General features: G+C 36.1%; 2 protein-coding genes and 1 pseudogene across 2 annotated transcripts; all 3 read left to right on the top strand.

Annotated features, from left to right (window-relative positions):
* Positions 1-53: 53 nt before the first annotated feature.
* parp6b (poly (ADP-ribose) polymerase family, member 6b) lies at positions 54-2,174 on the top strand. Its single transcript, XM_016680548.1, has 7 exons — positions 54-188; positions 265-337; positions 418-487; positions 577-656; positions 740-803; positions 1,717-1,801; positions 1,894-2,174. Exons 1-7 carry the CDS (start codon positions 88-90, stop codon positions 1,988-1,990), a joined length of 570 nt encoding a protein of 189 aa, XP_016536034.1. The 5' UTR covers positions 54-87; the 3' UTR covers positions 1,991-2,174.
* Positions 2,175-2,572: 398 nt separating this feature from the next.
* Positions 2,573-4,906, top strand: rpp25a (ribonuclease P/MRP subunit p25, a). The gene has a single exon (XM_007569783.2). It carries the CDS (start codon positions 3,194-3,196, stop codon positions 4,142-4,144), a length of 951 nt encoding a protein of 316 aa, XP_007569845.2. The 5' UTR covers positions 2,573-3,193; the 3' UTR covers positions 4,145-4,906.
* Positions 4,907-6,141: 1,235 nt separating this feature from the next.
* LOC103150245 (cytochrome c oxidase subunit 5A, mitochondrial-like) lies at positions 6,142-10,818 on the top strand (annotated as a pseudogene).
* The last annotated feature ends 2,456 nt before the right edge of the window (positions 10,819-13,274 follow it).

Here is a 13,274-nt window from a genome sequence, read left to right on the forward strand (position 1 = left end):
TCTTTATCACCATGACTTCAGCATGGTTTCCTTTAAAATCTTTATTTTCTCTTTTCTCTCCTGTGAATCTGACAGCATCTGAGGTTTATGCGCACACCCCATCAGTTCCTGCTGGTCAGTGCTCCCCCGTCCAAGGAGGTTCGCTTTCAAACCGCCAGGAAATTATACGGCAGCACTTTTGCTTTCCAGTGAGTGAAATCACGTCTGAATGTTGCAACGCTTTGAGATCAAAGCCTGATTATAAAAACGTTCTCTTTGCTTCAGCGGTTCTCACATCGAAAACTGGCACTCCATCTTGAGAAAAGGCTTAATCAATGCGTCGTACACAAAATTACAGGTAAACGAAAAAGGAAGATTAGTTTCTTTACAGCTTCTGTTAAAAAAAAATGTTGAGAAACTTATTTTGCTGTTTTGAAGCTTCATGGAGCTGCTTATGGTAAAGGGATCTACCTGAGTCCCATTTCAAACATATCTTTTGGATATTCGGGTAAGAATACGTACTTTATTACCTTCTAGAAAACTTCTTTGTCAAATTTCAGCTTTCATAAATCATTTTTTTATTATCTCCCTGGTTAGACATGGGAAAGGGTCAACACCAAATACCAACCAGAGAGGAACTCAAAAAGAAATACAACCAAATAAATAAAATCAAACAGGTCAGGTTAATCACATTTTGAAATTTAAGAAAATATTTCCCGTTTCTTATATCTCTTCCTATATATTTTTTTGTTTGTTTTAGGAGGAACCAGGACAACCGAGGTTTCTGCAAAGCAGTAATCTGAGCTGCATAGCACTTTGTGAAGGTGAGTATTTGGTCAGTTTTATCTGAACTGTAAGTTGAAACCACATATTTACATACACTGAATAAAAACACATTTTATTCTCACTGTCTGAAGTTAAATCAGACCAAACTTAGTTAGAATTACCAAAATTATTTCTACTTGCTAAATGGCAGAAAACTTTTTTTTTTATTTGTAACTTTCCTCAAATTAGAAAATTACAACAAAACAAATCTACAAAATGTTCTTGTCAAGTTTTCTGGCATTTAGCAAATAGAAATAATTCTGATTATTGTAACTAAGGTAAAACAAGTTCAGTTTGGTCAGATTTAACTTCAGGCAGTGAGAAAAATGTACTTAAATATCTGGTTTTAACTGTAAGCAGATTTAAATCCTGGGCACATTTTACATTATGTATTTGTACTTTCTACTCCACTACATTTCTAAAATATGTTACATTCACCTCACGGTCACATTGAGTTGTTTTTTTTACTATTTGTTTATTAGTTTGAAAGTAATCAATGACTTATTCAAGTTAAATGGTTTAAAAAATTATTTTTGGGTACGCGTTTTGAAAATGGTGTCTAAAATTTAAATATTGTTCACTGTTGATCAATTACAAGGTTGAATAACTTGAGTTGATGAAACACAATAAACACAGTAAAAACATGGACTATCTGCTCCATTGTTCATTAAAATAGCACATTATTGATGTAGTAAAGAAAATAAACACACAGTAGTCACACTTATATGTTGACCATTACATTAAGGAATATATTAAACTTTTACTTTCAATAGTTTAAGTATTTTTAAAAGCAAGCAAAAACTTTTATTCAGGTATAAATGTTAGTGTGGCACTTTTACTAGATTTTTGTCTGTACTTTCTCCACCACTGTAGTTTTACGTCTGATCTAACAGAGTTGTCCGTGTGTCGCAGTGATAACCTCAAAGGCTCTTCAGAAGCACGGAAACATTTGGGTTTGTCCGGTGTCCGACCATGTGTGTACACGCTTCCTCTTTGTGTGAGTAAAACACCCAGCAGTGTTTATTTCTGCCTCCCCGCTCAATAAAAACCGATTAATATTCCACCACGGTTTGCTTTTTGTTGGAACAGGTATGAAAACGGTCAGGTGGGAGACGTGCACATCAATACGCAAGATGCACAAATCCAGAGGGAAATTTTACAAGCAACTGGTTCAGAGCCAAGCTGAGAAAGCCTGAGTTCACACGCCTGCTGGTGAACCTCCACACATTTACTGGAAACCGGAATAACTTTAGGATTTAAGCTGTAAACGGCAAATATTTTATATTTTCAAATATATTTTTACAGTATTTCATTATTATGTTTGGCAGATTCTATTTTTTGCTGTTTATTAAAGCTGTTTTTCTTTAACCTAAAAGTCCACTTGCTTGGTCATTGTTGTAAAAGGCCTGATCGTATAAACCAAACCATCAAATCTGTATATATATCTCTCATTCTTCATTCTTGTTTGAGATTTAATGACATGAGGTTTAGTCTAGTTTAGTTTATTTAGGATCCACATTTAGCTGCTGCTGTTCTTGCATATCACATGATTTACATCACTAAAACAGCTTTGAGAAATTACATAAAAACAATTTAACGAATAAATAAACACATTTTGACAATATTGTTAATTGAAAAGCTGTTATATAATGACATTCAATTCACGTCAAGGAACTTACATTGTCAGTAGTTGACTAAAAAAATGTTTTATTTGTCTGTTAACATTTTTACTACCATTAAATATAACATACATTGGCATTAAATCTCAGATAAACCCTCAGCTGGTCATTTGTGTCTCAGAAAGTCCTTCATTTTCATTTGGATTATTACTTTTTTTCCAGTTTTGTGTAGATATCAAAATAAATTGCAGTAGCTTAAAGGTGTGATTGTCCTCATGTCAGTCACTGGGGGAAAAAGAGGTGGTGTGGAAAGTATTTTCTGGGTCACCCCAGCAGGCGATGAATTGAAGAGTGGAGAGCTGTGAAGTTGCTGCTGTAGCCCAAAGGAAGACATTTTTCCTGGACCATATGGGCCTCTAAAGATAGAGAGGAGGAAATTTATCTTCAAAACAGCCAGCCCTGTTGTACCGCAGTGTTTTTTATCCTCTCTTTTTATTCCTGTAGTTCATTATCAGCAAAACTGCAGCGTAAGAACGTCAGATGAAACTATCAAGTCCAAATCTGTAAAAAACAAAAGAATTGTTTCAACTACACGCTTTGTTAAATCTCATTAACTCACATTCAATCATCCGTGTTTCTCAAACAACTAAAGACAAGAAAAATCTCTGAGTCCTAAAGTATTTCACAAAATTATTAAAATAAAAAAACTGCAATGAATGTATGAGACTTTGTTAGAGGATGAAAAATGAGCATGTGCCTTTAAGAGCTCTATGTCCCACTCTTCATGTCTTTCTCTAAGCCTCATGTGTTTGTTGGCATCAGCTGTCCTCAGAGCTGAAGAGAGCAAGGACATCTTTTCTTTCACGACTGGGATTAGGAGAAGAAGTGGCTTTCTTACTCTGCAGGCTGTCATCTCAGCTCCAAGAAGACAAAACAAATCGGACAGGCGACCGAGAGAAGATGAAGACAAGTGGAAAGTTTGGATTGCAAAGCAGATTTTCTTTAAGTTTGCTGCTTTTAGACCTCGAGGGAAATGGATTAACAAGCCTGCAGACGCAGAAGAATCATCTTATTTAGTTTCCACCATAATGGAGCATCAGTCTTCTTCACTGTCTTCTGGTGACCAGTTTGCGTCTTGTCCTCCACAACCGGAGCGGAGCGCCCGGCGGAGAATCGGACGCTCCGAGGAGAGAGCCCCTTTTCCCATTCCTGGCCTTGCTGCAGACGTCCTGCACATGCGAGTGAAAGAAGGAAGCAAAATTCGCAATTTACTGCGGTTTGCAGCTGCCCGCATGCAGGGGGAAGGACAGGACGGCAGTGCAGCGGCAGTGAGACAGGTGGTCTTCACAGGCCTGGGCCGGGGCATCACCAAGACCATCACCTGCGTGGAAATCCTGAAACGCAAAGTGGCAGGGCTGCATCAGGTGTCCAAACTTTGCTACATGACGGTTAATGAGGTTTGGGAGAGCGCACCGCAGGAAGCGGCGACCACCACCGTGGAGAGGACGGTGCCGGCCATCTGCATCCTGCTCTCCAAAGACCCGCTGGATCCCCAGGAGCTGGGCTACCAGCCTCCACAAACCTTCAGCGTTCCCACAGAGGAAGAGGAGAGACGCGGGGATCTGCGAAGAACAGCTGGCAGGCCAAACTCACTGCACACTGCCAAGAGGCTCAGTCTGGATGATTGGACCAGATGTCCTCCTAAAACCTATAAAGTTTAGCTAAAAAGCCAGCAAATGTGCAATTACATGTTCCTTCTTCGTAGTAATATTTGGCTGAAAAAAGTATTCGTGCTTTTGGTGAAGCAATTTATAGCGGTGCACTGATTTCTTTAATTTTGGGAGATCGGTGATCGGCCGATACTTACATGTGAAGCCGATCTTATCGACCAGGTTTCCTGTCCTTTTCTGGTCTGCTGTGACAGAGGTTTGACCTCTGACCCAGCAGGTCATGTCTGCAAGTTTGCAGTCAACAATAGTCACTCCACTGTTACCAACTCCACCAGTTTCTCACTGCATTTAGCGACATTTCAGACATAAAAGATGGCATCAGACAAAAAATCAGAATTGGCAGATCAGGCTTTTTAAAGATTGGTAATCAGCGATCGGCCAGAAAACTGCAATCTGTGCAAACCCAGTTATTAGATACTGCTATGGGGCTGGACAATATGGCTGAAAAACATATCACAATATAAATGTTTTTATATCAGTCATTTTAGTTTGACCGACTTATCAAACTAAAATTAAGTGAAGTAAATAAAAAGCGTCAAGTAAAAAAGAGTAGCAAGATATATTCAAAAGTCAACTCAATTACAGTGTTGACTTTTTAAACTACTTTGAATAATTAGTTGAGCTTTCTGTAGTGTTTGATGGCTAACATCAATTGGGATGTATATATAATTGAATTGAGATTACATTTCTGTTAAGTGCCTACAAACATTTGTTGTGAATTGGCATTAAATAAATAAAACTAAATTGAATTGATTTATAATTTCAGTTTCAAGATTCATATTCATCAGATTCCTTTTTTTGTTGTTGTAATAAAAAAAAAACTGTTGTTGTTTTATTTAGGGAGAAACATTTATATAAGTAACCTATACAATCTGCTCCAAAAAGACATTTGGGCACTACTATACCTTCTTATGTAGAGTAAATAAAACTTTTTTAGTTTATTAGTTAGCTAGTTTCCTTGTTTGTACAAAAGACAAGGAAATATATATATATGTACATTATCCATACTGTAATTAGCTTCATAAATTTTATTTAGAAAAAGAATGATTTGGATAATTATTTCTTCTGCTTTAAATGTGCTACTTTGAAATTGTTATTTTTATGCATTTTCTTTTTCATTTCAGTCTTTAACTACATTTTCGGCTGTCTGATGATGCCATTGTAAAAATATTAAATCATTTCTTAAAACCTGCCTCTTGCAAAGTCAGAAATGTCAACATTGATCAAATATGTGTGGATTTTATGGCCGCTTATATCTCTTGTTTAGAGTTATATGTGTGGTTTTCATCCTTGTTTTTATAATCAGTGGTTTAAGATGAACATGCCAATGGGAATAAAGGCAGAAATGAGCCACTTGACTTATGTTCATTTATATGCGTTGTTTTTTTTTTTTTAATAAAAAAGAAACTGAACTGAGATGTTTTGATTGGAAGCTTATTTCTGACAGTTTGATGGGGGGAAAAAACAAAACTTGCTTAGTTATGATGTCTAACCTATAAAGATTCGCACCTAAGTCATTATCAGGTAGCACAATAATGAAATTCCATTATTATGAGATAGCTAAGATAAAATTATAAAATGGTATCTCATAATTATATGGTAGTTCAGTCATAATTATCAGATACAAGTTTTGTTGGTTTTTTTTACCATCAGAGTGGCGGAAACGGCGTCCATGGTTATGTTTGGTTACTCATTACTTAAGTAGTCTTTTACAGAAAATGTTTTCACTCTTTCTTGAGTAAATTCTTGCACTTCTAATACTTGTTACTTTTACTTAAATGAAAATATGTTGAAGTGGTGATACTCTTATTCGAGTACAACTTTTACTACTCTATTCACATCTGATTATATGCATATTTATATATCTTTATATATATAATTTATCATTATCAGTTATGATTTTTTTTTCTTTTGTGGCTCGTGTGTGAAGTATTTGTAGAAACATGTTTAACCTTTTTGCGTGGCATTTCATGTCACTCGTGGCAGACCAAAACAGGTCAAGAATGAGCTCCGCTTTGCACATGCGCAGAAGGATCTCACCTATTTGCTGGCGCCTGCCGTTAGAGCCGCTTCCTCCGGATAAATCATACCGGGTTGTCTCGCTGGCTGTACCGCATCATGTTCAGAGCTGCCGTCCGACTGTCGGTCTCCGGTGCTCGGAGTTTAACTCGAACACAACCGAGGTGCCAAGGTATTTGTTTATTGTTTCTCTCCTAGAAATGGCTGTTTAAATGCGGCAGAGTGTGAAACCGTAGGGGCGAAGTTCATGCGGATATCCAGTGTCTGTCGGCACACTGCGGTCCCAGCTAAGCTAGCTAACCAGCCGGCCACTTGATAATACATTCAGTTTGGTTAAGGTTTTTAACATGTTGGTCAATTGGTCAACATAAAAAACGTAAAAATACATAATCTGAGGCTGCTGTGTTGTGATATTATCCAAATGTTTCGCTCTGGGGTAGTTGTGTCCTTGCCGTGACCCAGCTGGGACATGCTAACATGCTAACTGTGTCGGTTCATCTGCTGAGTGAACCAGCTGCGGACATCTCTGCACTAAAATGGACTGGCAGCGTCTTCAGCGCCTGAGAAAACCACATCATCCTGATGCTTACGTGATGTTACAGCTGATCTAATTCACTTATTTTAGGTCAGAATGATCTGCAGGATATCCATTTGATTTACAGTAGATCTTACGTATCTAATGCGTAAGTGTATCATCAGCTACGTGCAGTCCTATATCCGGACAATGGAAGTAATCCACCTGACGCGCAGCATTTGCCCTTTTTCTCCTTCACTCGCTGCAAACTTTCCCTCTTATGACCCTCCGTGTGACAACGTTGTGCAACACTGAACACCACTGAAAATGACTTTAAGGCATTGATTGTTGCTTGTTTTTATCCCACAGCTCCTCTGGCATCGAGGTGTTACTCCCACGGGAAACAGGAGACGGATGAAGAGTTTGACGCCCGCTGGATTACATACTTCAACAAGCCTGACATCGATGCATGGGAGTTGAGGAAAGGTGGGTTTTTAATCACACTAAATCTGTGCAAGACGACACAAATAATTGTGCAGAAAAATATTAAACTTTGGTATGAGGAAGTTGTTTCTACAAGGTCGGTTAATATTAACTGCAGGTCAACATGGGTTTTCTCAGACTAATATTAAAAGGTAAAGATAATTTTATTTATATAGCACATTTTCAGCAACAAGGCAATACAAAGTGCTTTACAGGAATTAAAAGGAAATGCCAACAAAATGACAGAGCAAAAGAAGAAAAAGATCTAAAGTATGTTAACTAGGTTCTCCTGTTCAGGGTTGCTATGTTCCCTCAGGTCTAATTCCACTTCTGGGTTGGGAGAACAGGATTCTGAAAAATAGTCTAACAATGTTGATCCAAAAGTGTCTTCTGGGCCTCTGGTCTCTGCATCTAAATAGACTCAGTCAGTCTGGATTAATTCCTCATCACAACATCCAGGCCATACGGATCATCTTTAATTTTCAGACTGCATTACTTAGGTTAGTAAAGATTAGTTTGGATTGTCTTGCAGAACCGTTTTTAGAATTAACCTCAGTTAAAAGTTTTTTCATCAGCAGTGCTGTGGAGCGCAGACGCGCTTTTAGAATAGGAACTTATGTTATTTTAGATAGCTGGATGGTGCTTTGCTCTCCTAACTGTCTTAGTTTTGAGATGGTACTGTTGAGGAGTGCTCAGTATGTTGTTGTTCTGCGTTTTAAGTCATTTTGTACTCAAAATGATTTTAGATCAGATGTTTGTTCCTTATGATTGTAGATCTGCAGTAGGTCTTTTCATATAGCCTATTTATAATCTGCATGTGTAATTCCAGGAAAATTGCACAAATAAATATAATAAATGTCCAACTGATCTAATAAACATGCAGTGGTAATCTTTCTGTTAATGTATATAATCAGTTAAATAAAGCTTTTCAGATCTTCTCTCGTTTGCATTAATTTTTTTTTTTTAACTTCCTTTAAAGATCTTACCTTACTTTCTATCGCTCACTGACTAGAAGTAGAATAAATGTAATGAATTTTGGGATTTATTCACCAACAAAGTAAATGTGAAGCAGATAAAAGCAGCACAAAATCTATAAATGTATAACCCTTTCTTACTATCTGGTCTGAACTGAATAAAACTCGGTGTCCTGCTATCAGTCAGGTTCTGTTGCTCCCAGCTGTAATTCAGTGAAGAATGGCATCTTTGGTGAATATGAAGAAACACCAAAAAGTAACTGGAAAAAGTTTTTTTTTAAGGAACTTTACTGATTCCTGGAAACGTAAAGATCAGTTGTTTAAGTTTGCTGTAGTTGGAGTCAAAACTTGCGAGTTGAGGAATTTTTATTGCACAGCGAGATGCAATTTTCTTTAACTGTTTCCATCTGCTTTAATGTACAGCTTTACACAATGTTGTTAAAACAAACTATTTTGCTTTTGTATTTGTTTTTTTTGTTTTTACAGTTTCCTTTGAGGCAACCAGACTGACAGGTCTCTGTTTCTAACAACAGGTGTTTCAGGCCACTTTCACAATTTGGTTAGATTCTCTTAGGCTCCACTTGGCAACAAACTGTCCTCTCTGGTGCCTCCAGTAACGGGGCTGAGGTGTAAAATACAAGTTTGTGTTTCCATAAAAGGAGCTTTTCCGCATCTGGAGATTTTTTTTAACCCTTTGCCGTAAAGATGTGATTTAAGGTTTTTACTCCAAGTTGGAGACAGAAGTGAAAGTTAACTGTTAGTTTACTGGAGTTTTTGATACATTTTTAGAAAAAATGGCACCTTTCTCTGCATTTTAGCTTTATTTTTTTGGCTGCTGTTATCGCAACAGAAACTGCTCTAGATAATAGTGAATGCTCTGAAATATAATCCTCCTTGTTTTGTTTGCAACTGATCCAATACATGTTGAAACGCAGGTTCTTAATACCAGGAAGAAGTAGTTGTTAGACGACAATGCTTGTCATCCGGTGAGAAGTGAGAAGTCAGGAAATGCTACATTAGATGATCAGTTTTGTTTAGTCTGTTTAAAATGTTTCCAAATATGGTTCTGCTACCATTTTGTCAAAACATTTCTACTTGCTTTAAACTACATGATTTTTTTTCTTAGAGCAAACAAATCAGTGTTAAAGTTTTATGTTAGCATTATTGACTCGTGTAGATCAGTTATTGGGATTAATCTGTGATTTGTTGTATTTTTAATGGTTTGTTTTTGTAGCCAGAGCTCTGAGTCAGCTAATAGACAAAAATATATATTTCTAACAATGTTCCTTTAATGAAAATATATTTAAAATGAATTAAATAAATGTTTGATGTTAGTCATTTTGTATGTTTTCCAGTTTTGGCTTATTTTGTGGGTAAGTTTCTCTACCAGCTTCACATAGTTACTTTATCTTTACTTTGTATTTACTTCATCTTAGCCTAGCATGTTTTTTGAGAGGCAATAGGCCCGCCTCCTGGTTCTGATTGGTTGTTTCTAGTTGGGCTCAGGCAGAGGAGCTAATTTCTTTTGCAGATTATCTGTCTTGTATTGCATCAGTATTTAGATGCAGAGACCAGAAGACACTTTTGGATCAACATTGTTAGATACGTAGCAACCCTGAACAGGAGCATCTAGTTTATACTTTAGATCAACATTAGATTATTTTTCTTTTTTCTTTCCTTTGGTTTGTTATTTTGTTTGTTTTTGTCCTTTTAATTCCTGTAAAGCATTTTGCATTGCCTTGTTGTTGAAAATGTGCTGTATAAATAAAATTACATTTACCTTTGTAGCATAGTGTGACAAAATAGTGACAATTTAATTTCAACAAATATTTAAACAAAAAATTTTTTAAAAGTTACGTACTGCAGCTTCAAAGCTTTTCATCGCTTTTATCTACAGACTTTTCTGAAAATATACTTTTGACATATACCTACTATGGAAGATTTATTTTGAAAGGACCACTATTTTTCTTTCTATTTTTAGGTTTTAAAATACAGAAGAAAAAAATACTTTTTTTTGTTTTAGCAAAAAGTGATGGATGTAATTGATATTGGAAAAAGAAAAAGCAAATATTTTTCAACCTAATGACAACATTAGATATAAAAATGTTGCCGGTGTCATTCTGTTGTGGAAATTCAATTAAATTATTCAGAGAAAAACTGTAAAATTGCAAAAGTTCCAGTTATTATATTTATATTTAGAACCACGAATCAGAGCTGCAGGTTTCAGATCCATGAGATCAAAAGTTTAGTTTACAGGAAGTCAAAAGAAGTGGAAAATTGGCATGGGTCTGAGAATATAACAGGTGGTTCTGTGTTTCCTGCAGCTCGTAAAGTGTAAACTGTGTTTCAGGGATGAACACGTTGATCGGGTACGACCTGGTACCAGAACCAAAGATCCTTGAGGCGGTGCTGAGAGCCTGCCGCAGACTAAACGACCTGGCCAGCGCCATCCGCATCCTGGAGGCGGTGAAGGTCAGACATTCAGAACGTCTGGGAATAATGTCAGCCGAAAATAAATGAAGATTTCAGTGATAAACTAACGGAGTTTAACTTTGACCCAGGACAAGGCCGGGCCTCACAAAGATATCTACCCGTACGTGATCCAGGAGCTCAAGCCCGTATTAAGTGAACTCGGCATTTCTACACCTGAAGAGCTTGGACTTGATAAAATGTAAGTTTATTCATTTTAAATTAAATCAAGCATTTCACCTCTTCTAAATAACCTTTCTTTTTTTTCCACAGATGATATACAAGAAGATCGAGCTCTTGCATTTAAATGTTGGCCTCATCAAAACATGTCTGAATTAAATTTTGCCTTTACTGGTTTCTTTTGTTTGTAAAATATGGATAAATATACTGTCTTCGCGTGTCGTAAACATACTGGAATTTTATTTTTTTGTTTTGTGAAAGTTCAACAATCTGTTTAGCAATACTTAAGTACAAGTTGCTCTAGATCAAAGCATTACCAAATGATTCACACCACCTGAATGCTTGTGAACCACCAGGGGGCAGCAGAGTCGCATGAATGTAAAGATTACATCTGTTCATTTCAGGGAAAATTTATTTGCGGGTTGAATAAAATTAATCAGCGATGGCATTGGTGTAATGTGGTTACTATTTGGAATTTTATTATTATTATATCAGTTAAAGTATGGATTTTTTTTTATTTATAAGAGTGAAATATGGCTTCCAGATTTTATTCATTATTAAATATTTGGAGGATATTTATTTGCCAAATATATTTACATTTATAAACATTATATAAACATACTGAACTAAATATATGTATATAGTAGATGTATATAAAAATGCATTTTTATATATTTTCATATACGAGGATATTTTATATTCTTACCCTGATTGACTGATTTACCTTGTAGCAAATTGTTTTGTGAAAACTCATTAAGCATTTTAGTTTTTAAGTTGCTGACAATTCTGCCGCATAACAAACCATAATCATTAATATTCATGTACAAAAATTAATTAGAACCCATATAAACTTCAAATATAATAGTCCTATAAAAGTTTTTAAAAAGTACAGACATTGACAGTTTTTCTAGTTTTCTGAAATCTAGCCTTTAAGATTTTTTTTTTTATTTAATTTTTTTTTTACAAAAAATAACTTTTAAATATGTATATATTTATTTGGTGTATGATAAATGAATAGATGTGACCATTTTCAGTGGTTCCATTAGATCTGATTACAGTTGTTCAGGATGCCTGAGTCGAATATTAAACCAACAAGATTTGTAGAAATGTAAATATTTTAAACTCAAATGTGCAGATTGGTGTAGAAATTATTCTTGAAAACCAACGAAATTTGATTTTTGTTAATTTTTCCCTCTTTTTGTTTGCTTTTGCATTTATTGCTTGTAGTTTCCTTCACATCCATGAAAGGCTTGCTGGACGGCTGCAGAGTTATGTTCATATCCTGTAATCAATCAGGTCACGTCAACTGCCTCTGCCATGGGCTTTATTTAGGACGGGGCGGGGCAACTATAGCCACAAATTACCACCCACAGGGTTATCACTTTGAGTAAGAATAGAAGCACTTCAAGTAAAGTTCTGGTTCATTCTTTCAGTGCCCTGTGGAAAATATTCATACCTGCTGAGCTTTTTCTCAAATATCATCTCAGATTAACTTAAAGTGGTGCCAAATTGTGAAGTGTATCATTTCTAAAAGTCTCCAAATGCAAATTAGAAAAGTGTTGTAAGTATTCAGCTCCCCTTAAAAGTCGGTTTATTGGTAAATTAGGCCCACCTGTGTGTAATAGTTGGTTTTTCTGTGAGAACAAACATCATGAAGACAGAGGAACAAAGCAGGCAGGTCAGAGATGAAATCGTGGAAAAGTTTGAAGCCGGGTTTGGTTGTAAAATCCAGATCTGATGATCTCCCGGGGCACCGTCCAGTCCGCCGTGAGGAAATGGAAAAGGTTTGGCACATCGAAGAGCCTACCAAGACACAGCCGTCCTAAAGTTGCGGCCCAGAGAAGGCCTGAGCTGAGCAGAGTCGTTCCCAAGGCTCTGTTGGCGACTCTGGAGGAGCTGGAGGGGTCAACAACTCAGGTAGGAGAACCTGATAAAATCTGGCAAGAATAAAATCAGAAAAAAATTTCTGTCATATTCAGAGATGGCAAATGTGAAATATGGTGGTGGCAGCATTATGCTGTGGTGATGCATGCCCTTTTTGTTAAACTCACAGATTCTCTGCTTTCAATTTAACATTTTACCCAGAGTACTCAAAAATTGTACTCAAGGTTATCACTACTTCAGCATATTTTTACTCAAGTAAAAGTGAAAAGTAGCCATGCAAAAAATGACTAAAGTAAAAGTAAAAGAAGTATTTGCCAAAAAGTATCAAGTACTGAGTAACTGATCAATTTATCAATCATTGAATATTTAAAAAATTGCGTCATCAGACGGGTTAAAATATAAAGTTAAGTGAAATTTCTGGAATTTTAAGGATGAAAATAATAATTCAAATAACAATCAGGCAAAATAAAACATTTTCTCTCAATATAAAACTTATGAAACTTTAAAACTGCAGGTGTGTCTTTGTCTGAATGTTTGGTTAAAACATGTTTGTTTTTCATCCAAAACATACAGAAATTATACTCATGTAAAAGTAAAA

The sequence above is a fragment of the Poecilia formosa genome, unplaced genomic scaffold (assembly GCF_000485575.1).
Source record: "Poecilia formosa unplaced genomic scaffold, Poecilia_formosa-5.1.2 Scaffold246, whole genome shotgun sequence".
In the NCBI taxonomy this organism is placed as follows: domain Eukaryota; kingdom Metazoa; phylum Chordata; class Actinopteri; order Cyprinodontiformes; family Poeciliidae; genus Poecilia; species Poecilia formosa.